This window comes from Halichoerus grypus, chromosome 4 (genome assembly GCF_964656455.1).
Source record: "Halichoerus grypus chromosome 4, mHalGry1.hap1.1, whole genome shotgun sequence".
Classification (NCBI taxonomy): domain Eukaryota; kingdom Metazoa; phylum Chordata; class Mammalia; order Carnivora; family Phocidae; genus Halichoerus; species Halichoerus grypus.
The window spans coordinates 9004018-9027766 of NC_135715.1; the positions used below are offsets into that span (position 1 = coordinate 9004018).

The 23749-nt window shown below is 40.5% G+C and overlaps 2 protein-coding genes across 7 annotated transcripts in view; one reads left to right on the plus strand and one right to left on the minus strand.

Moving 5' to 3' along the window:
* Positions 1–23749, minus strand: part of BIVM (basic, immunoglobulin-like variable motif containing) — a 146087-nt gene that overhangs the window by 55658 nt on the left and 66680 nt on the right. The gene's annotated exons all lie outside the window — the stretch shown is intronic.
* On the plus strand, positions 15223–22063 carry TEX30 (testis expressed 30). 4 transcript variants are annotated; one of them, XM_036118124.2, is made up of 6 exons: positions 15223–15354; positions 18466–18539; positions 19019–19249; positions 20016–20067; positions 20772–20977; positions 21585–22063. In XM_036118124.2, the coding sequence occupies exons 2-6, from the start codon at positions 18525–18527 to the stop codon at positions 21756–21758; spliced, it is 678 nt and encodes a 225-aa protein (XP_035974017.1). In that variant the 5' UTR covers positions 15223–15354; positions 18466–18524; the 3' UTR covers positions 21759–22063. The 4 variants fall into 4 exon arrangements, with proteins under 4 accessions (XP_035974017.1, XP_035974019.1, XP_077926238.1 ...); XM_078070112.1 differs by lacking the exon at positions 15223–15354 and adding an exon at positions 15590–16516; XM_078070113.1 differs by lacking the exon at positions 15223–15354 and adding an exon at positions 16559–16894.

The window sequence follows — 23749 nt, forward strand, 5'->3', positions numbered from 1 at the left end:
CCTACAAATTCCTTTACTCAATAGTTTTCCCTTCCATCTAACCACTGGTTAAATAATCTATTGCAAATTTTTTAAATTGTGGGATGTGGGGCACCTGGGTGGCTCAGTCGTTAAGTGTCTGCCTTAGGCTTGGGTCATGATCCCAGGGTCCTGGGATCGAGCCCTGCATTGGGCTCCCTGCTAGGTGGGAAGCCTGCTTCTCCCTCTCCCACTCCCCCTGCTTGTGTTTCCTTTCTCGCTGTGGCTCTCTCTGTCAAATAAATAAAATCTTTAAAAATAAATAAATAAATAAAGGAATAAATTGTGGGACGTATCCTATACACAGAAAAATATAAAACGTATCTGCATCTTAAAAATATAAGAAAACACCATATAATTACTGGCAGATTCTGCTTGACCAAGCTTCACTCAAGCTCCTGAACCTTCAAGGGCCATCTGCACTTTGTAGTAAAATCTCATTTGGGCAAGCACTCTGCTAAGTCGGTTTAGAAAGAATCCCCATCCTCCATATCCCATCACTCTTGTTACCTAATTGGGTTCCTGGTCCTCCCCATCCCCCAGGTGATTGATCATGCTGGTGTATTCTCAGCAAGAACCCTGTTGGGTCAGATTTCCCCCCATAATCCTGACGATGATTCCTTAGTAATTTTCTATCCAATGACCTCCACCCTGCTCCTTGGCTGTAAATTCCCACTTGCCCATGCTGTATTTGGAATTGAGCTGGTTTTATACTGAGATCTCCTTTCCCCTATTGCAATGGTCCTGAGTAACATTTTTTTTTTTTTTTTACCACTTTACTGTCTAGCTCTGATTTTGCTTTGATCTTACCACTCGGGGTCAGGAATGGAATGCTGCTGGTTCCTTAGAAGTAACCTCTGTCTCCCACCCTATTATCTCCTGCTCACCTGCTCCTATGCAACCACTACTGTGATGGTTGTGATCTTTTCCTTGCTATCACCTACATATACTTCCCTAAGAAATGTAGTTGAATCTTGCCTCTTTTTAAATTGATATAGATGGAATCATACCGAAGCTACTTTTGTTGTTACTTGCCTGTTGATGCGTAGAGTGGCATTACATTCATTTATACACATACACAGAATTTCATCGTATGAATAGGATCACTCTTTTATCCCTTCTATTGTAGATGGGCATTTGGGGTGTTCCCATTTTTTGGCAATTCCAGTGAAAGCTACTATGAGCATTCCTATTCATGTTTCCTGACTCCATTTGCTTAGGAATAAAATTACTGGGTTATGGAGTATGTACGTCTGCAATTTTACTAGATATTGATTGTCCCAGCTTACATTCTCCAGCAGAGTTGAGGATTTCTGGTTGTTTTAATTCCTTGCCAACACTTGATATTATCAGATTTTTAAATTTTGTTGCTAATCTGGGGTAAAATGGTAACTCATTATGTTCTAATTTTCATGTGTCTAATTACCAATGAGGCTGACCATCTTTTCATATGATCCTAAGCCATTTGTGTTGCACTTCCTATACAATTTTTATTTGTTTATTTACTTAGTTTAGTTCATTTCCCTACTAAGTTGTTTGACTTCCTGGTAGATTCATAGAAGTATATTTTAGAGCTAGTACTTTGTTGAATGAATCTGCCACATGCCTCCTATTTTATGGCACGTCTTAGATTCTTATTGCAGTATCTTTTAATGTTCAAAAGATGATGATTTTTTTCTTTCATAATTGAGTTTTTATTGGTTATTCTGAGGATCAGTACAGACATTTTAATTTGTACACAATGCTTTTTTTTTTTTTTAGGATTTTATTTATTCATTTGAGAGAGAGAGAGAGAGCACAAGCAGGGGGAGAGGCAGAGGGAGAAGGAGAAGTGGAGCAGGGAGCCCGACGTGGGGCTCCATCCCAGGACCTGGAGATCATGACCTGAAGCAAAGGCAGATGCCCAACCATCTGAGCCACCCAGGTGCCCCAGTTTGTACCCAATTCTTAATGTACATACCAAAAATTTTAAAAAATCATGTAGTTGTGATTCTTTTCTAAAACTGACTCCAGTGACTTTCCAGCTTAAAGTTTGGAGGCGAATTTTCCTTAACAGTATATCAAGCACCAATATCTTCAAATGTTGATATGCTATTACACTGTTAAGTCCCATTAATTCACAATTTAATGTCATGTACACTACATACTCAGACCTTTCAATCTTGCACGGCACATTAACAAAGTTACTATGAAAACAACGATCAAGACCAAGATGTTACAGAATTCACAAAATTCTGACAGGAAGAGCCAAGATCAAGGAGTGGTTTTCTTTAGGAAACAATCCTACCAAAAATGACAGGGATATAGAGGTCATTTAAAATGTCCAGGACAGGGGCGCCTGGGTGGCTCAGTCGGTTAAGTGTCTGCCTTCGGCTCAGGTCATGATCCCAGGTCCTGGATCGAGCCCTGAGTCGGGCTCCTTGCTCAGCGGGGAGCCTGCCTCTCCCTCTTCCTCGTGCTCTCTCCTGCTATCTCTGTCTCTCTCTCTCAAATAAATAAATAAAATATTTTTAAAAAAAGTCCAAGACATATTAAATGCACAACTGACTCCCAATTGCCATTTAATATGCTTTGTATTATAAAATATAAAAACTACCCCAGCTATGGAATGTTGAGCTGACACCCACGACAATCAAAGCATCCCCTATTCACTATCCCACTATTTTCTGGTTGTAGCAAAAAATAAACAACCAGCAAATGATTTCACCTCTTTAAAAAAAAAAAAAGCATTTACACTTAAAAAATGGGATGAGGTGGGAATCCTTCCTTCTTAAAATTGTTTCTAGGGGCGCCTGGGTGGCTCAGTCGTTAAGCATCTGCCTTCGGCTCAGGTCATGATCTCAGGGTCCTGGGATCGAGCCCCACATCGGGCTCCCTGCTCGGCGGGAAGCCTGCTTCTCCCTCTCTTGCTCCCCCTGCTTGTGTTCCCTCTCTCACTGTGTCTCTCTCTGTCATATAAATAAATAAAATCTTAGAGCTACTAAAAAACTTGCGTTTACAAAACAGTTGATAAAAATATTCCTCTGGATTGTACAAGGAGGGAGACAGGGACTGCTGATAAGGAGATCTGAGCTAGCACAGTAAATCTAGAAAAAGAAGTAGAAAGTAGGATTGAAGAAATAATAAATAAAAATGTCATTAAAAGCAGATAACCAGCTTCAGTACACAGAAAACCCAAATGAATCTACAGATAAATTGTTGGAATTAACAAGAGAATTTTGCATTTGCTAAATACAAAACCAACATATAAAGTTCAATTGCATTTCAACATACCAGTTAATAACAGAAAATGAAATAAAAATGTTTAAGATAGCACTTACAATAGCTTTGAAAACTACGAAGTACATATTTGAGGAACTAACTCTAACAAAAATGGACAAGACCTTTACAGAGAAAATCATGAGAACTTAAAAAAAAAACTGATTAAATTAAAAAATATTACATGTTCATGGATTGGCAAAATCAATATAAAAGATGTTCTTTCTCCCCCACATGGTATATAGAGTCAATGTAATCCCAACCAAAATATGCCTTGCCCCTTTTTATGTGGAACTTTGTGAACTTTTTCTTTAAAAATGTACAGGCTTGTGAAGTACAGGAAAAATTAAACACTCTTGAGGAAGGATGAATTGTGAGAACTTTCCCCACGATGCAGCAAGACTTTTTATAATGCTATAGTATTTAAGACCATGTGATATTGGTGCAGGGATACAAAATATAGAATAACAGAAAAGTGCTGCATAAACAGACACAGACCCGTGTGTATGTGGAAACTCAATCTACAATCAAAACTGCAGGAAGGTTGGAGAAAGGTTGCACATTGCAGTGCAAGGAGCTGGGACACCTGGGTTTAATGATTCTGGTCCTAATTCCAATGTGTGGGGGATTCCCCACACTACCAAGCGATTCTCACACACCAGCTGGGTATCCTGCAATTCAACTCCATTCTGACACTATCTACCTAGAGACGCATCAGGTTCCACAAGTTAAGAGCTCAGTCCCACAAGACTGCCCTCCACTTCAGACTGCAATCTCAAATCCAGGTTGTTACCTGTACTTCTGACCAAGGGCTATAAATCATAGATTACCATGAACCCTTCTTTGGTTTCAATTGATTTGCTACAATGGTTCACAGAAATCAGGAAACCAGTTTACTCACTAGAACCCTGGCTTGTTACAAAGGATATCAAGGATATGAATCAACAGCCAGATAAAGAAATACATAGGATGAGGTCCTTAACAAAGGAGTTTATGTTCTTGGGCCCAGTGGCACATGGTTCTGGCTCACCAGCCTGAAAACTCTCTAACCCTCATCCTTCTGGGGTTTTATGGAGGTTTTATTACAGAGACATGATTGATCAAATCATTGGCCATTAGTGATTGCCTCAACCTCAAACCCCTCTTCCCTCCTAGGGAGATTGGGGGCTGGAGCTAAAAGTTCCAACCCACTAATCACCTGGTTGGTTCTCTTGGCAACCAGCCCCCATCCCTAGCTACTTTACAAAAGTCACCTTATTGCCATAACAAAAGACACACTGATCACTCTCTTAGAAAATTCCAAGGGTTTTAGGAGCTGAGTGCCAGAAATGGGGACAAAGACCAAATCTATATATTTCTTACTATAAATCACAATATCACAGGTACGCTTATAAGGAAGAAAAGCAATTCGATCCCTAGCACACACTATATCCGAAGATCAGCTCCAGGAAGATTAGTGACAAAACATAAAACATAATATTTTTAATCAACAAAGAGGCTGTCTCTACATTATGCTAGTAGTATAAACTTTAGCAGCTGAAATGGCTGAAGAATTATTCCTTCACTTTGTGGCTCCGATCAATAAAGCCTTAGGAGTTTTTACCAAAAACTCTAGAAGTTTCCAGAACATCTGTTTCTCATTGCACAAGTCTTTTCCTCCCTCAGCCTGAGAAGGTGCCATTTCAATCTATCACAATGACACCGCGACTGCTGGCCTGTGTGTGTTCCCTGGGCCTCAAATGAAACACTAGCATAGCAGGAATTCCTCTTCTGAGCACCGTGTCTAGTTGTAAAAACAAGGGAAAAGTAGGTGCTGACAGGATGGCATTCATAATACACCTCTGCCTGTCTTATAAATCTTGTGTTTAAGTGTAAATGAGGAGAGTTGAGATTCCAATAAGGAATTCAAGAGGGGTGACTTTGATTGTTGAGCACGGAATGTGTGACCTGCGGATGGATGGTAACCTTGGCAAGTCTCATGGGTCGGTGTCCTTCAAAGTCTGGTTTAGAGAACCAGACTTCAGTTTGAACATTTGAGGTAGGGTATGAGAAATTGAATTGAAAGCTTCATATGCTCATATAAATGTATATGAATTTTTCCCTGTCCAAAAAAACGTTTTCTGCAACTTTATCTCTTTTCTGCAATTTTTTCACTCAACAATACCTCAAGGATCATGGCAAGATATGCTTGCAGTTGTAATGCTTCTTGCTGCGTAAGAAGGGAGAAGTCTGGCATGTCCCCAGATTTACCCTGCCCATCGAGGGTTCACAGTAAAATAGTCTTGCCTTTGACATCGCAAAAAAAAGAAAAACAACAACAACAAAAACCAAATAAGAAAACCACAATACATCATGAATCTGTTCCTGAAAGAGGACTTTCACTACCTCCATTTGGAATGCAAACCTAATTAAGTTCTTCTTTCCAGCTTTCTCTTAACTTAGGAAAAAGACTGGGGGGGGGGCAAAGCATCCCCTAAATGGAACCCAAACTACCCCCCCAGGCAATAAGAACTTCCCTGTGCCAACAGGATGCCATGTGATTGACTCCCAGACAATGATCGATCTGACTTTCAATGCCCACCTGCATGTACCCACTAATCTTTGCCCTACATTTTCCTTATGTAAACCTGGAAATATTTTTGGCACTTTGGAGATGGTCTTTGAGACACTAGTCCACTGTCTTCTGGGTGTTGGCTTCACTGAAATGAACTTTCTTGTATCACCACCACTCGTCTCTCTGCCTTTGGATTTTGTCAGTGGGAGCAGTTGAACCTGGTCTGTTTGGGACCCTGGGAGCCAGGCACTCTTGTGCCCCTGCCCCCCCAGCTACCTTTCCATAGTCTTACATTACATTTTTCTTAAAAAGAATATCTTGGATATGGAGAGCGGATGTGGCTATAAAGGGTAGCATGGGGGATACTTGTGGTGATAGATCAGCCCTATATCTTGATCATAGTGCTGGTTAGCAGAATACAGCACGTGATAAAACTACATAGAACCACACATACATGTGCACCCACCCACACACACACACACACACACACACAAATGAGTGACAAGGAAGAGGACAGTTACCACCTGCACTGGGCTTGGGGTAGATTTATTCATTCAAGAAATATTGATTTGCCAGGCATGATTCCACACACAGGAGATTCAAGGTAAAACTACCATAACAAAACACCCTGCCTTCATGGAGTTTGCAGTTCAGTGAGGCGACAGACGCATTCACAGGATATTAGGGGACCAGGACAGAAGGATAGGAAGAGTGGGTGAGGTGATTAGGGAAGGCTACACTGAGAAAATGCCACGTAAGTGAAGACCCCAAGGAGATGCAGGGTTAGCCACTAGAGGAAGAACAGCCAGGGCAAAGATCCTGTACTGGGGGCATGTCTGGTGGGTTTGACCGTGAGGATAGCAAAGAGGCCTGGGTGCCTAGAGCTGAAGGAGCCAGGGAAGATGACCAGTAGGAAATAGAAAGGTAAGAGGTGACAGGACTGATCATATTGTTAAAAAGGAAACCACAGGCCCCAAATGGAGTCCCTTAGAGTAAGACCCCATGTCAGCAAACCAAGACTTAATACTAACTTAACTGCAGTTTCGATCCCCACCCCCACCGCCAATGTAACCTTTAACCAGGCAACATGGAATTTCCCGGTAGGCACTACAGCACTAGGAAATTTACTGATAGACCCCTTCTGTTCCCCTTAGGAGGAGGACCTTGCCTAAAACAATGCATTACTTGCTAACAATTTCCTTTCCCCCAACAATCCCCCCCCGCCCCCCCCCCCCCCCCCCCCGGCCTTTAGAAACCTTTCTTCTTCCGCAGCTTGATGGAGCTCCCTTTTATTTGCTAGATAGGATGCTGCCCAATTCATGAATCATTCAATAAAGCCAATTTGATCTTGTAGGGGCCAAGGGCAGGCTGCCTTAAAATGTGCCACTTTGGAAACTGATTATTTTAAATAAAAGTTACTTATGAGACAGCCCGTGCAAGGACACTCAGACCGTCTTCTGTCCCCCTGAAAGCAGGAAATGAATCTCCCCTGAGAAAAGTACTCTCCCCGTACCAGTAGGTAAAGAGTCATCCTTATCACCAGAGATGGAAATTTTAGAGCTGAGGAAGCTGTATAAACAACGTTTGTTACTTTTTACTAATTTGCTTCGACGACCCAAATTCTGTTTAGAATTCCTTACTGATTGAAGCCCCCAGAGTTTTCTTTGTTCTGTCAATTAAAAAGTATAAAAAGTGCCTGTCTTGAGCATTTCTTTAGATCTCAATTTCATAATTGGGCTTCTGTGCACATGTAATAAAACTTTGGGGTTTTTTTCTCCTGTTAATCTGTCTCATGTAAATTTAATTCTTAGTCCACCTGGACGATCTCGAAAGACAGAGAATTTTTTCTTCCCTTCAATCTGTTAAATTAGTCAGTTGAGTTTCTATTGTTTAACAATATAAAACCGAGGAGCTAAGATGGCACAGCAGTAGGAGGACCTTAGGCTTGCCTCTTCCCTGGAACACAGCTAAATAAATACCAAATCATTCTGAATACCCGAGAAATCGATCTGAGGACTGACAGGACGAACTGCACAACTAGAGGGAGAGAAGAGGCTACATTATGGAACGTAGGAGGTGCAGAGACATGAATTGGGGGAGAAACGGATCACAGGTGCTGTAGAGGGGAGGGAGCCCTGTCATGGAGAGAGCCTAGAGAGACAGAGGAACACATGGGGGATCGCACAAGGAAAACACTCCCCCAAAGCCACTGACTGGGAAAACGAGAGGGGCTGGTTTTTGTGAGTTTGTACGACCAGCAGTGCTCAAAGACTGGAGTTTTAGAGGTCCATGGCATGGCTGGTGTGAAGCCCTGAGGGCGAAGCAGTGCTCCTGGAGAAGGAGGGCAGGTAGCCCGGGAGCAGACTGCAGCAATCTGAGGATCCGCTGGGATGCACTGGGAGAGACGGTTCCCCCTTCTCGGAGTGCATCTGGGAGAAGTGGCATTGCCTTTCTGAGACAAAAGAGCTGGAGGGTGCCATTAGCCACCCCTGCCCCTCAGCAAGAGCACAGAGACGCCTGCTGAGGGCTGCTAACCCGGACACTGGCTCTTTCCTGCACTTTTCTCCAGACTCCACATCCTTGCGCTTTGGTGCAACTGCCCTTCTGGGACAAACCGGTACCGGCCCCAGCATGGAAGAACTTCCCCCAGAGGATCAGCGTGGGTCCGTGCTGCACTGGTCCCTAAAGCTTGGAGTTTTAAAACTCAGCTGGCCTGCCAGGGATAGAACACAGGTTCACTGCACAGCCAGGTGGGCAAGTGGCCCGGACATAGACAGGGTGAAGGCAGGGATCTGAGGAACACCTGGGACAAACCGCAACCCCCCCCAACATGCACCACGTCTACTGACCATAGAGTTCTGCAAAGCTTCAGCTCTAGTAGAAATAGCATCAGGTCTCTTTCAACAAACAGACCAGGGCCCACCTAGTTAAAACTTGTCATAGTCTGGCCAAGGTCCTAACACTCCCCACTACAGGCAAGGAGAAACGCTGCAGAAGACTGACATAAGGGAAACAGTAGCCAAAACGCTCCGCAGAATGCACACAGCACACACCAGAGACACTTCCTAAAGCACCAGGCCCTAGACAGTATATGACGTCTTCTTTATAAAGCCATTACTCTCAGTAGCAGGAAACATAACAGGCTTTCCCAACACACAGAAGAAGACAGAGACCTAGACAAAATGCCAAGATGGAGGAATTCACTCCAAAAGAAAGAAAAAGAAAAGGTTACTGCCAGGGATCCAATTGAAACAGATATAAGTAATATGCCTGATCCAGAATTTAAAGCAACAACCATAAGGATACTGGCTGGGCTTGAGAAAAGTATAGAAGACACAGGGAGTCCCTTACTGCAGAGATAAAAGACCTAAAAACTAGTCACACCAAAATGAAAAATGCAATAACCAAGATTTGAACCCAGCTGAATGTAATGACCACGAGGATGGAAGTAGTAGAGGAATGAAAAGTGATATAGAAGCTAAAATTCTGGAAAATAATGAAGCTGAAAAGAAGAGGGAAAGAAAAATATTCACAAATGTAGACTTAGGGAACTCAGTGACTCCTTAAAGCATAATAACATTTATATCATAGGAGTCCCAGAAGAAGGGAGGGAAAAGGGGACAGAAGGTTTACTTGAGGAAATTATAGCTGAAAACTATAAGGAAACAGACATCCAGATCCAGGAGGCACAGAGAACTCCCTTCAAAATCATCAAAAGCGAGACTACACCAAGACATATCATAGTCAAATTTACAAAATATAAAGAAAAACTCCTACAAGAACCAAGACAAAAGAAGTCCCTAACTTACAAGGGAAGACAAATAAGGTTAGCAGCAGATCTTTCCACAGAAACTTGACAGGCAAGAAGATGATATATTCAACGTGCTGAACAGGAAAAATATACAGCCAAGAATACTCTTGACTAGTAAGGCTAGCATTCAGAACAGAAGGAGAGAGAAAGAGTTTCCCAGACAAACAAAACCAAAGGAGTTTGTGACCTAACCAGCCCAGTAAGAAATTTTAAAGGGAAATATTGAGTGGGAAAGAAAGACCAAAAATGACAAAGACTAGAAAGAAACAGAAGATCTCCAGAAACAACAAAACATGTAATAATATGGCATTAAACTCATATCTATCCATAATGGACTAAATGCTTCAATTAAAAGACATAGGGTGTCAGAATGGATAAGAAAAACAAGACCCGTCTATATGCTGCCTACAAGAGACTCATTTTAGACCTAAAGACACCTGCAGATTGAAAGTGAGGGGATGGAGAACCATCTTTCATGCAAATGGACATCAAAAGAAAGCTGGAGTAGCAACACTTATACCAAACAAACTAGATTTTATTCATTTTATTTTTAAAAAGATTTTATTTATTTATTTGACAGACAGAGAGACAGAGAGACAGAGAGAGAGCAGAGGGGGAGGGAGGGGGAGGCAGAGGGAAAGGGAGAAGCAGGTTCCCCGCTGAGCAAGGAGCCGGATGCGGGGTTCAATCCCAGGACCCTGGGATCATGACCTGAGCAGAAGGCAGACGCTTAACCAGTTGAGCCACCCAGGCACCCCCAGACAAACTAGATTTTAACCCGAAAACTGTAACAAGAGATGAAGATTACCAAATCATAATAAAAGGGTCTATCCAACGAGAATATCTAACAATTGTAAATAATTATGCCCCCAACATAGGAGCACCCAAATATATAAAACAATTAATAATAAACATAAAGGAACTCATTGATAATAATATAATAGTAGGGTACTTTAATACCCCACTTACATCAATGGGCAGATCATCTAAGCAGAAAATCAACAAGGAAACAATGGCTTGGAATGACACACTGGACCAGATGGACTTAACAGATACATTCAGAACATTTCATCCTAAAGCACCAGAATACACATTCTTTTCGAGTGTATGTGGGATATTCTCTAGAATACACCACATACTAGGTAACAAATCAGGCCTCAGCAAGTACAAAAAGATTGAGATCATACCATGCATACTTTCTGACTACAATGCTATGAAACTTGAAGTCAACCACAAGAAAAAAATTGGAAAGACCATAAGTACATGGAGGTTAAAGAACATCCTAGTAAAGAATGAATGGATCAACCAGGAAATTAAAGAAGAAATTTAAAAAAATGTATGGAATAAAATGAAAATGAAAACATAGTAGTCCAAAACCTTTGGGATGCAGCAAAAGCAATCATAAGAGGGAAGTATATAGCAACACAGGCCTACCTCAAGAAGCAAGAAAAGTCTCAAATACGCAACCTAACCTTACACCTAAAGGAGCTAGGAAAAGAACAACAAGTGAAGCCTAAAGCCAGGAGAAGAAGAGAAATAATAAAGATTAGAACAGAAATCAATGATCTAGAAATAAAAAACCCAGTAGAACAGGCCAATGAAACCAGGAGCTGGTTCTTTGAAAGAATTAATAAAACTAGCCAGACTTGGGGCGCCTGGGTGGCTCAGTTGGTTAAGCGGCTGCCTTCGGCTCAGGTCATGATCCTGGAGTCCCTGGATCGAGTCCCGCATCGGGCTCCCTGCTCAGCAGGGAGTCTGTTTCTCCCTCTGACCCTCCCCCTTCTCATGTGCTCTCTCTCTCATTCTCTCTCTCTCAAATAAATAAATAAAATCTTTAAAAACAAAACAAAACAAAACAAAACAAAACTAGCCAGACTTATCAAAAAGAAAAGAGAAAGGACCAAAAAATAAAATAATGAATGAGAAAGGAGAGATCACAACCAACACCATAGAAAGATAAACAATTAAAAGAGAGTATTATGAAAAATTATATGCCAACAAATTGGGCAATCTGGAAGAAGTGGATAAATTCCTAGAAACATATAAACTACCAAAACTGAAACAGGAAGAAATAGAAAACTTGAACAGACTGATAACCAGCAAAGTAACTTAATCAGTAATAAAAAATCACCCAACAAATAAAAGTACAGGGCCAGATGGCTTCTCAGAAGAATTCTACCAAATATTTATTTATTTTTATTTATTTATTTATTTATTTATTGAGATTTTATTTTTTTGAGAGAGAGGTAGAGAGAGAGCCAGAGAGAGCACAAGCAGGGGGAGGGGCAGAGGCAGAGGGAAAAGCAGACTCCCCGCTGAGCAGGGAGCCCGATGCGGGGCTCAATCCCAGGACCCTGGGATCATGACCTGAGCCGAAGGCAGACACTTAACCAACTGAGCCACCCAGGCGCCCCTCTACCAAATATTTAAAGAAGAGTTAATACCTATTCTTCTCAATCTGTTCCAGAAAAATAGAAATGGAAGGAAAAATTCCAAACTCATTCTATGAGGCCAGCATTACCTTGATTCCAAAACCAGACAAAGACTCCATTAAAAAATGAGAATTATAGGCCAATATCCCTGTTGAACATGGATGCAAAAATTATCAACAAAATACTAGCAAATTGAATCTAATAGTACATAAAAAGAATTATTCACCACAATCAAGTGGGATTTATTCCTGGGCTGCAAAGGTGGTTCAATATTTGCAAATCTATCAACTTGTACATCACATTAATAAAAGAAAGGATATGAACCATATGATCTCAGTAGATGCAGAAAAAAACACTTGACAAAGTACAGCATCCATTCCTGATAAAAACACTCAACAAAGCAGGGATAGAGGGAACACATCTCAATATCATAAAGGCCATCTATGAAAGACCCACAGCTAATATTATCCTAGATGAGGAAAAGCTGAGAACTTTTCCTCCACGGTCAGGAACAAGACAGGGATGTCCATCTCACCACTGTTATTTAACATGGTACTAGAAGTCCTAGCCTTAGCTGTCAGGCAACAAAAAGAAATAAAAGGCACCCAAATCAGCAAGGAAGAAGTCAAACTTTCACTATTTGCAGATGACATGATACTCTATTGTAGATGACCTGAAAGGCTCCACCAAAAAATTGCTAGAACCGATACACAAATTCAGTAAAGTTGCAGGATACAAAATCAACATGCAAAAATCTGTTGCATTTCTACACACCAATAATGAAACAGCAGAAAGAGAAATCAAGGAATTGATCCCATTTACAACTGCACCAAAACTCATAAGATACCTAGGAATAAACCTAACCAAAGAGCTAAAAGATCTGTACTTTGAAAACCATAGAGCGCTTATGAAAGAAATTGAAGATGACACAAAGAAAAGACAGTCCACGCTCATGGGTTAGAAGAACAAATATTATTAAAATGTCTATACTACCCAAAGCAATCTACACATTCAATGTGATGCCTATCAAAAAACCACTAGCATTTTTCACAGAGCTAGAATCCTAAAATTTTTATGGAACCACCAAAGACCCCAAATAGCCAAAGCAATCTTGAAAAAGAAAAGCAAAGCTGTGGTCATTACAATCATGGACTTCAAGGTATATTACAAAGCTGTAGTGATCAAGACAGTATTGTACTGGCACAAAAAGAGAAAGATCAATGGAACAGAACAGAAAACCCAGAAATGGACCCATAACTATATGGTCAACTAATCTTCAACAAAGCAAGAAAGAATATCCAATGGAAAAAAAGACAGCCCCTTAAACAAATGGTGTTGGGGAAAGTGGACAGCAACATGCAGAAGAATGAAACTGGACCACTTTCTCACAAGATACACAAAAATAAATTCAAAATGGATGAAAGACCTCAATGTGAGACAGGAAACCATCAAAATCCTGGAGGAGAACACAGATAGCAACCTCTTTGACATCGGCTATAACAATTTCTTATTAGGTCTCTGGAGGCAAGGGAAACAAAAGCAAAAATGAACTATTGGGATGTCATCAAGATAAAAAGTTTCTGCACAGTGAAGGAAACAATCAGCAAAACTAAAAGGTAACCTTTAGAATGGGAGAAGATATTTGCAAATGACATATCTGATAAAGGGTTAGTATCCAAAATCTATAAAGAACTTATTAAAGTCAACACCCAAAACCCAAATAATCCAGTTAAGAAATGGTCAGAAGATATGAATAGACATTTTTCCAAAGAAGGCATCCAGATGGCTAACAAACACATAAACAGATGCTCAACATCACTCATCAGGGAAATACATACCAAAACTACAATGAGATTCACCTCACACCTGTCAGAATGGCTAAAATTAACAACTCAGGAAACAACAGATGTTGGTGAGGATGCGGGGAAAGGAGAACCCTCTTACAATATTGGTGGGAATGCAAACTGGTGCAGCCAATGTGGAAAACAGTCTGGAAGTTCTTCAAAAAGTTAAAAATAGCACTACCCTAGATCCAGCAATTGCACTACTAGGTATTTACCCAAAGGATACAAAAATACTGATTCAAAGGGACACACGCACCCTGATGTTTATAGCAGCATTATCAACAATAGCCAAATTATGGAAAGATCCCGAATATCCATCCACTGATGAATGGATAAAGAAGATGTGCTGTATATATACAATGGAATATTACTCAGCCATAAAAATAATGAAATCTTGTCATTTGCAATGACATGGATGGAACCAGAGTGTACTATGCTAAGGAAAATAAGTCAGTCAGAGAAAGACAAATGCCGTATGATTTCACTCATATGTGGAATTTAAGAAATAAAACAGATAAACGTAGGGACAAAAAAGGAGAGAGGCAAATAATAAAACAGATTCTTAACTATAGAGAACAAACTGAGGGTTGCTGGAGGGGAGGTGGGCAAGGGGGGGTGGGTTAAATGAGTGAAGGATATTCATGGGGGCACTTGAGATGAGCACTGGATGTTATGCACAAGTGTTGAATCACTAAATTCTACTCCTGAAACTAATATTACTGGAATTTAAATAAAAACTTGAAACAAAAACAAAAACAAAAAAATAATATAAAACCTTGGTGGTCATTGTAAGGGCTTTGGCTTTCCTTATGAGAGAGATGGGAAGCCTCTGGAAGGCTTTGACAGGAGGTGTTTACATTTCAACCAGGTCCAGCTGGTTGCTGTGATGATCAGGTAGCAAAGAGGTGGAGGCAGAGATGGGAACAAGAGAGCATTTAGTAGATTATTTCAATAATCCAGGCAGAGTTGAATGGGGGCACTCCAACCAGTCCGGTAGAAGCAGGAGAGGCAGCTGGCTTTTGTTTGTATTTGCAAACAGAGTCAACAGGATTGACAGACTGTGGGTGTGAAAAAAAGAATAATGAGAGCTGACCTCACGTTCATGGACCTGCCCAACTCTTGGAACGGAGCTGCTGGGATAGGGAAGGGTCCAGCGCGGAGTGAGCCGGGGGTGAGGCAGCGACTGGAGGCGGCTCCTGAGCCACCCCCCGGCTGGTGAGTACCTGCTGCCCCGCCCCCGAGGAAATGGCTGGAAAACTCCCGCTCCCAGCGTGCTGCGCGCGCCGGCCCGCGCGCCCGGGGGGCGGGGCCTGTGCGCGCGTGCGCCGAGGCGGAACGGGCTGGCGGGTGCGGCGAGGCGGTCACTTCGAGCGCGGTAGTTTGTTCCGTGAAGGGAGTGAGGACGGTTAGGTGCTCTCGGCCACCTTCCCTTCCCCGGTAAGTGCGGCGGCGGTGGCGGCCTCCAGAGGAGGGTGCTGGCGCGCCTGCTGGCCCCATCTGAGACATGTCGAGCTCGCGGCCGTCGCCCCTCGGGGGCTGTTGGTCGCCTCCGTGAGGCGGTCGGTGTAAGCTCGGTGCTCGCGGGCCCGGCCGCCGGGGTTTCGCCCGCCCGGCAGATGGCGAGGCCGGAGTGAGGGAACGGGGCGGGCGGGGAGAGGCGCACCGCGGGGAGCCGTGAGGGGTCGCGCCGGGCCCTGGGGACGGCCACCGCGCAGCCCCGCGCACGCGCGCCAGTTGAGTGAACGATTGGAGCCTCAGGTGCCTTCGAATCCCAAACTCCTGGGGCACCTCGCTCCGAATTTCTGCGCTGGGACCGCTCGGTGTCTGTTGTGGACCCGGCCGGATTATCAGCCCCCGGAAGACTTGACTCCTAACGTTTTTGTTTGCCCACGACTTGCAGCGTAGTGCTGTAGGTACGATAGATAAAGCCCGCGGCTGTTCCTGGTGGGAAGCTACGGTGGTTGTGGCATTTCGGTCCTTCGGCGTGAGATGCGGTCGCTCATTGCACGCTGAGCCTGGGTAGTGCTGCAGGTCACTCGAAGGCTCGCGATGTGGGGACACTGCTAAGAAGTGCAGAGACTGCCGACTCCTCGTCCCGGTGTCTCCGTAGCTCCCCGTGTGCAGAGCCAGACTTGTCCTGCCCTATGTGAATTCAAAACCGGAGCTGTAGCCTAGACCGCCGAGACCAGGTTACGGTGGGGTCATGCCGTTAGTAGTGGTAGTCCAGAACGGGTGCACCCGGCGTGAAGAGGAGACTGCAGCAGGAGATCTGGAAGGGAGTGGAGTTCTGGAAACACACACACACACACGTTGTTGAGGAGGAGTATTCTAGGCTAAGGTAGTGGGTTGAATACGTGTATCTGATATCACTCCCTCCTGAAATCTCACCAAAATTACAGTAAAGAAGTTTTTTAAAAGACGTAAATCCAAGTGATGGAGAGAATGGGAAAGGAAACAACAGCAGTAAAATATTGAGGTCTGGAAAGCAAGTGTTCTTCGCAAACCTTAGCTTAATTCTAAACCTGCAACAAGGAATCCTGTGGAACAAGTCTCTGCCAACCACAGAAACTGGCAGCACCAGACACCCTGAGGACTGCCGGTGAAGGAAGTGGCGTTGGGGGCGTAGGTGGAGGGCTTGAGTAAAGCTTAAATGTGGTGAAATCTGTTGGAGAAGCAATTAGATATCTCCATCTCCTTCCCTATTTCACATTTTTGGGTGACTGCCTTTCTCCTGTTAGAAGGCAGGAGGCTGTTCCCTTGAGAACATAAAACAGGGTCTTTGAAGCAGGGGACCCCAGGCACACTTAATTATGGGGCTGCATTTATGAAAGCAGGGACACTTCGCACTTCGCAGTGTCCCCACATCGCGAGCCTTCAGGAGTGACCTTCAGGACTACTCAGGCTCAGCTAGACTAACTCCCCTCAGGCTCCAATGAGAATTTTTCTACACACATACACATTTGTGGAAAGACAGACGGTAAGTTGGTCACAGTGGTTGCTTCTGGGAAAGGAAAGGAGCTAGGTGGCTGGGGGAGAAGGATGTGAGGAGACTTAACTACTACATCTTTGTTCTTTTAAAATTTTGTACCATATGCATATATTACCTATTCAAAAATCAAACGTATTCCTTAAAAAATATAATTTCAAATGAATATACCGTTTGATACAGCAGTTCCTCCCCCACAAATTTATTATATAGGTTTGTCTACACGAGAAAATAATGTAAGTACATGCCATTCATCACCATATTTTAGCAAAAGATTGGAAACAATCTCCATGTTCATTGATAGATAATGGTTGGTGAAATAAATTATGTACGACCCTTCCTTGGAATATTCTGCAGCCGTAAAATGAAAGAAGCTCGTTGTATAAAGAAAAGAGTAAGCACAAAGTGGATTTTAAGTGGTGGGGGATTCAGAAAAATACCATGGGTTTATTTTTTTAAAAGGAGGGGTATGTGTGTATATATGTATAAAATATCTGGAAAGATATGTAAGAAGCAGGTAATATTAGCTGACTTTGGAGAAGGGATCTGGATAACAAGGCAAAAGTGGAATAAGGGAGGCTTTTCACTGTATATTTTTGGTACCTTTGAACTTTGAACCCTCTTATTGTTATCCAGTGAATGAATAAGTAAATGTTAACAGGAAATAATAGATGAATAGTGGAGATCCTGATGTTGGTAATACCCTGAACAATAAAAGATCTCTTAAATAGGAAGGAATGCTGCATAACAATCCCAAAATCTCAGTGGCTTATATTTCATGTTCTTGGTTCTTCAGTGGCTTAGATCTTGGCTGGATTAGGCTGGACTCCAACTTTAGTTTTGGGTTCATGTCTGCAACATGTATCTTTGTTCTGGGACCCAGGCTGAAAAAGCAAAAATACCTGGAAACGTGCTCTTCTGATGGCTGAGGGTGGGAGTTCAAGGGGGGCTTCTTGAAATTTGCCCTGTTTCTGCTCAGAAGTGACACATTGCAACTTTTACATATATTCCATTAGCTAAAGCAATGTCATATCGTCAAGCCCCAAGTCAATAGGGTAGAGACGTGTGTACACTCTGCCTCCTGGGAGGCTCTGCAAAGGCACCTGACAAAGGGTGTGGATATATACTTGTGTTGCCGGGTAGGAGGAGGAGTTGGGAAAGATAATGATGAAGGAAATGGGTTAATAGAAAAATACTCTGACATTAAATTGAAGATAGTTGGTTGAGAATAAAGATGCTTAGAAAAAAAGATACGCATATATGCCAAGATGCAACATTCTACTTTGATATGAATTTTCTTAAGGTTTCCTTGTCAAGGTATCACATTGGCTTTTCTTATGTAACATCTGCCATCCCCACACCTGGCCCTGTAACCCAATTCTGTGCCCATGGTTTTAGGAAGTTTGAAAATAATTAATGAAATAATGCACCTGTAAAGGCACTAGTTCTTAGAGAAGTAGTTCTAAATTTGTTTATTTCAGCTCTTGAATGTGTTCATTAATAGTTCTTATGTCATATCCATGTCTGCCAACCCACCTTTCACAACAGAATCTTCTTTTCAGGGAGATGTCCTTTGCTTCTCAGATGTAATGCACTTTAAGTTTGTTATTCAACAGTGAAAATGAGTCATACAGAGGTAATACATATTTTCATATGTTCTGCATCTTCAGGGTTCCTTTTTTTTTTATTTTTTAAGTCATGTGGCTCCAGAGTAATTTTCTTATTTTTAACTTGTACTGTGAGAGACAGTATAGCATTAGTGGTTAAAGGAAGGACTTTTGGAGCAAACTGCCTGAGTTTGAATCCTAGCCACTAGCCTATATGGCTAGTGGCTGTATAACCTCGGGCACATTACTTAACCTTCTGTGCCTGTTTTCTCATCTATAAAAAGTACTTGCTTCATAGAATTATTAGGAAGGTTAAATAAGTTAATACATATAAAGCACTTATAATAGTACCTGACACACAATAAGTACTTAAATATTAGCTATTGTTAATAATGCTTTTTATTTGGAGGCCATGTGAATCATGGGCCTCACAGAACAAACATAGTTATTTAGTTGTCTGAATAGGCAAGGAAGTAATTTTTGATCCCTTTATTCTCTTGAATTCCAGGTTAAATTAAAAATACCTTTTGGAAATAAATTACTAGATGCTGTTTGTTTGGTACCTAACAAGAGCTTAACATATGGAATAATTCTTACACATGGAGCGTCAGGAGATATGAACCTTCCTCATTTGATGTCACTGGCATCCCATCTTGCATCTCATGGTTTTTTTTGCCTGAGATTTACCTGTAAAGGCCTTAATATTGTACATAGAATTAAGGCATATAAATCAGTTTTGGTAAGAAAATTTCTTTATATTTACTTATAACAGAATTTTGTTTTAAAATTCTTAATACATTTAAGACAAATTCTATTAGCAGTCATTTGGTTTATCTTAAAAAACTTTTAATGAATATTCTTAGAAACTCAGCAGTACATGAGGGCTGTAGAGTAGTCAGATTTCTCTTTGCTCTCAGTTTCCATGGAGATGAATGCTCACGTCATAAATGTTCTTTCATGGTACTACCAAGGAAACTATGATGTAATTTTCTTAATGGAATTATATAACTTCAGAATATAGTTCTGGATATTTGCCTACTATACTATGAATGTACAAATATAGCACAGTTTTGAAACTGTAAAATCCCTGGATAACACAAATTTGAAATTTTTAAAATCCAGATTATTTCAAACTTGCTAAGTTTTTCAGGGCTTTAAATTAGATTTTAGTACTATTCTGTATTGGTTGGAAGCTTTTACTGGCTGTTTTTTTTTAATGTAATTCTTTAAAAATATTTTAGTACTTTAATTCTTTTAGACAGGCCAAGTAGTTTTTTTCTCATTTATTTGCCTGTATTTACCCAGCTATGATTTGATAGTGACAGCATGACCAGAAGAGCAAAGAACTAGTTTAGTTACCTCTTTCAAGAAGAATCCCTTGAGATTTTATGGTTGTCTTTGCAAAGAGTTTTATACATTTCACTAATGATGAGAAATACTTGTTGGTTTTCCAGTGGAATATTTCATAGGAGAAGAACTGATAATTTTTTGGTTGGTTTTTCTAGAATTACCTAAAGACCTCAGGAGACTACAAACTGGCAGGTGTTTTCCTTGGTGGTAAGTTGCAATACTTGCTTTTAAATCTATTCATATTAATATAGGAACGGGTGATCAGGAATTAAAATTAATTGATGATAGGAAGCTAATTTAAGAATTTTTTGTTTTGGGGCGGCTCAGTCGTTAGGCATCTGCCTCTGGCTTAGGTCATGGTGCCAGGGTCCTGGGATGGAGCCCCGCATCGGGTTCCCTGCTTGTCGGGAAGCCTGCTTCTCCCTCTCCCACTCCCCCTGCTTGTGTTCCCTCTCTTGCTGTCTCTCTCTTTGTCAAATAAATAAATAAAATCTTAAAAAAAAAAAAAAATTTTTTTTGTTTTTGTTTTGGTAAGTCACTTTGTTGTATAACATCAAAGTACTTTATATATTTAAAGCAAATTTAAATCTCATAAATATGTATTATAACCCAAAGAGCTTTTCTTTTATTTATATCCCTGAGTCACTGTCTCTCAAATGATTCTTCATAAGGATTGTCCTTACCTCAAGTATTCTTCAGGGTATTTTTTTTTTGACTTGGGATCAATGTTTAGCATTTCATGAAGCTATAGATGTCCATTATGGGTATTATAACTTGTTAATTGCCACCTTTTGGAGTTAAGTGACAGAGTTATGATGGATGAACAGTAAATGAAATCTAATTTGCCATATTATCACTTCTGTATATGAATGTTTATATTTCAAACTGAAATTAATTTTAATTGATTTTAGGTCGTTCAATGGGCTCAAGAGCAGCTGCTTCTGTAATGTGCCATATTGAGCCAGATGATGCTGATGATTTTGTTCGAGGTCTCATTTGTATTTCTTACCCACTGCACCATCCAAAGCAGCAACATAAACTTAGAGATGAAGATCTCTATCGTATAAAAGATCCTGTATTGTTTGTGTCAGGCTCAGCAGATGAAATGTGTGAAAAGGTGAATTATAACTTGATGTTTGCGTAAATGAGAGAGTGAATGAAAGACAGTGTCTTGGGAACAAGATGTTATCTGCAACTTTCAGTCTCTTTAAAAGGTCCTGATTGGACTCATGCTAATTTTGTGACTTAGTTACCTGTTGCTTTGGAGAACTGAAAAATAGAAGCATACTGACAGAATTCATCTCCCTGGAAAGAGTTGCTAAATGGATTGACTCTTATTTGGGAATAAAAGATTAATATCTGAATTTTGTGATTTTGGGATTTATACTAGACCGTACATTTGATTTATCATTTCAACATTTAAGCAGATTCTTCAGTTTGTTATAAAATTGACTCGAGAAAGAGTAACTTGTACATGTTACTATATATTGTCAGTAATGAATGCTTGATCTGTTCTGTGGTGTTGCTGTATTTGAGAGATGTGGACTGCCACTTCTGTGGACATTTCTTTGCATATTCCATTGCCTTGAAAGTTGTCTGTAGAGTAGGTATTTAATGAATATTTAGTGAATGGGTGCCAGTATAGGTGGTGCAGGGGAGAGAGAGGATCTTTATTAAACCCTAAAAGAGCATTAGTCTAGCACCCTCTTCTTTTTTTCCTTTAGAACCTGTTGGAGAAAGTGGCACAGAAAATGCAAGCTCCCAATAAAATCCACTGGATTGAGAAGGCAAATCATTCCATGGCAGTGAAAGGACGGTCAACAAATGATGTTTTCAAAGAAATAAATACACAGATTTTGTTTTGGATCCAGGAAATCACTGAAATGGACAAGAAATAATTGTATTTAGCTAAAAGCTATGTTATTTTGAATACAGATTACAGTTCGTTTGATAAAGAACAGCATACCTCTCAGCATTATGAGATATTTCAGATGAATTTAATGTTCTTTAATGTTTCCCCCATTTTTAAAACACGTTTTAATTGTGGAAATTAAGGTCCTTTATAAAATATCTTTTGAAAGCACTGTTATAGTTGTATAAAGATGATGTACAAATATTGAAGGTGGTCTAAATATAATTTATTTTCATTAATATAGTTAAGTTTTGAAAAAAAATTAAACATTTGAATTTTGTTACAATGGAACTTTTGTCTTATTTGCTATGCAACTGAGAAAGTACTCTTAATTTTGCAGAGCAGTGTCTTTAAGAAAGGAAAACAACAGTTTACTGTGGTAAATTTAGTCAGTTTTATAGAATGTACGCATTCATTCCCCGAATCTTTTAATCTTGCGGGATAGGAAGATACATTTTCAAATATGGGGACTCTGAACATTGTTTTTGGGATGAAGTAGCTTTCATTCAAGAAATGTTTCCTGAAGGCCTGTTATAGGCAAAGCCTGATTAGGTTTGTGAAGATGAGTAAATACTTAAGAGCTTAAATATAATGGAGGAACTTGATGTCTAGACCTCTCTCCGATTAAGGGGAGAAAGAAGTAAGAACTAAACCGTGGGACTAACATCTGTGCTGTATCTAGGCAGAGTTAGGGTACTTACTTTTGGCTTGGAAAGTTCAGTTAATACCTGGACTGGACTTGAGTAGTATTGAGTTATATATTAAAAACATAGTGTCTGTATTTCCTACAAAGGGCACAAAATGTGATGGGGCTGATATATAAGTTTGTAGTAAAGAGTCGTTTTCTATAGTAAGATATTAACTCTTTTTCCTGGCTTCTTTACTACTCTAATATTAGGCTCTTCAGACAACCTCAGGGGGGCCTGAGCAGCTTATAGATTTTTGAGGTGCCTCATTCTTCTTTCTCTGATGGAGTCAATGGATTTTAATTATTTGTTAATTTTTCTAAATAGTACATAAAGAACAGAAGCCTAGATAACAATGTCCAAATTGTTTTATATTATAGAATGAAACTATGAAATCAAATTTTCTATATCACTCAGTGTATAATAATTACTTTTTGACTAAATTTCTCAAGGCCTAAATTTTTAAAAATTGTATATATTTAATCATTGATTAACATTCAGAACTTTAAAACACTACTGATGTCAAAATATAAACATGTAAAAAACATCCAGAGCTGACAAATACAATCATAGTGTATAAACAAGTATAAATCAATTGGGAAATATTAATACTGTAAATCAGAAGTAAAACTAATGGGAAAATGAAAAGGAAAACTTATTATAGAGCAGACTATAATATAAAAGTACAATGAAGAAATAAATTTAAAAGGTTACTAGCCAGGTTATATAGTTATAATATTCAAGTTTGCAAATTAAAGTATAGGCATGATATAGATGACCAAAGATACTATAACAAATATAGAGATAATGTAGGTCATTTAAAGTTGATTTTTTTCCCTGAGTGGCCTGTAAGAAACTTCCTGATTGATGAAAAGGCTTGTCTTTTGAGAACTGTGTACCTAGTGAGGGGTGGGGAACACGTAACTCCTAGAGAGAGATCAGGGATCTGTGTAAGGCTGAAATGAACATTTGTGAAAAGGTTCCAGCTTTTCACAAATTTGCCATTGCAGGAAAAATGAGCAGCCCCTTCGAGTTTGAGATTATGGTCAAAGAGCTGTCCTGGCATCTCTGGTAGGCACCCCTGATTAATGGCACAACCACTACCTAGACCAGTAGTTCTCAACTAGTGGTTTTGCCCCCTAAGGGACATTTGACAGCCTCTGGAAACTTGGTTGGCACAAGGGGGTGGCAGTGCTACTGGCATCTGATAGGTAGAGGAAAGGGATGCCGCTAACAGTCTGTAATGCACGGGACCGCCTGCCATAACAAGTATCTGATCCAAAATGTCAGT

Excerpts from the sequence above, each read along its gene's own strand:
- TEX30 (XM_036118124.2), top strand. Across the intron at positions 19,250-20,015 it reads AGGCATATAAATCAGTTTTG|AATTACCTAAAGACCTCAGG; the intron begins GTAAGAAAATTT and ends TGGTTTTTCTAG. Across the intron at positions 20,978-21,584 it reads CAGATGAAATGTGTGAAAAG|AACCTGTTGGAGAAAGTGGC; the intron begins GTGAATTATAAC and ends TTTTTCCTTTAG.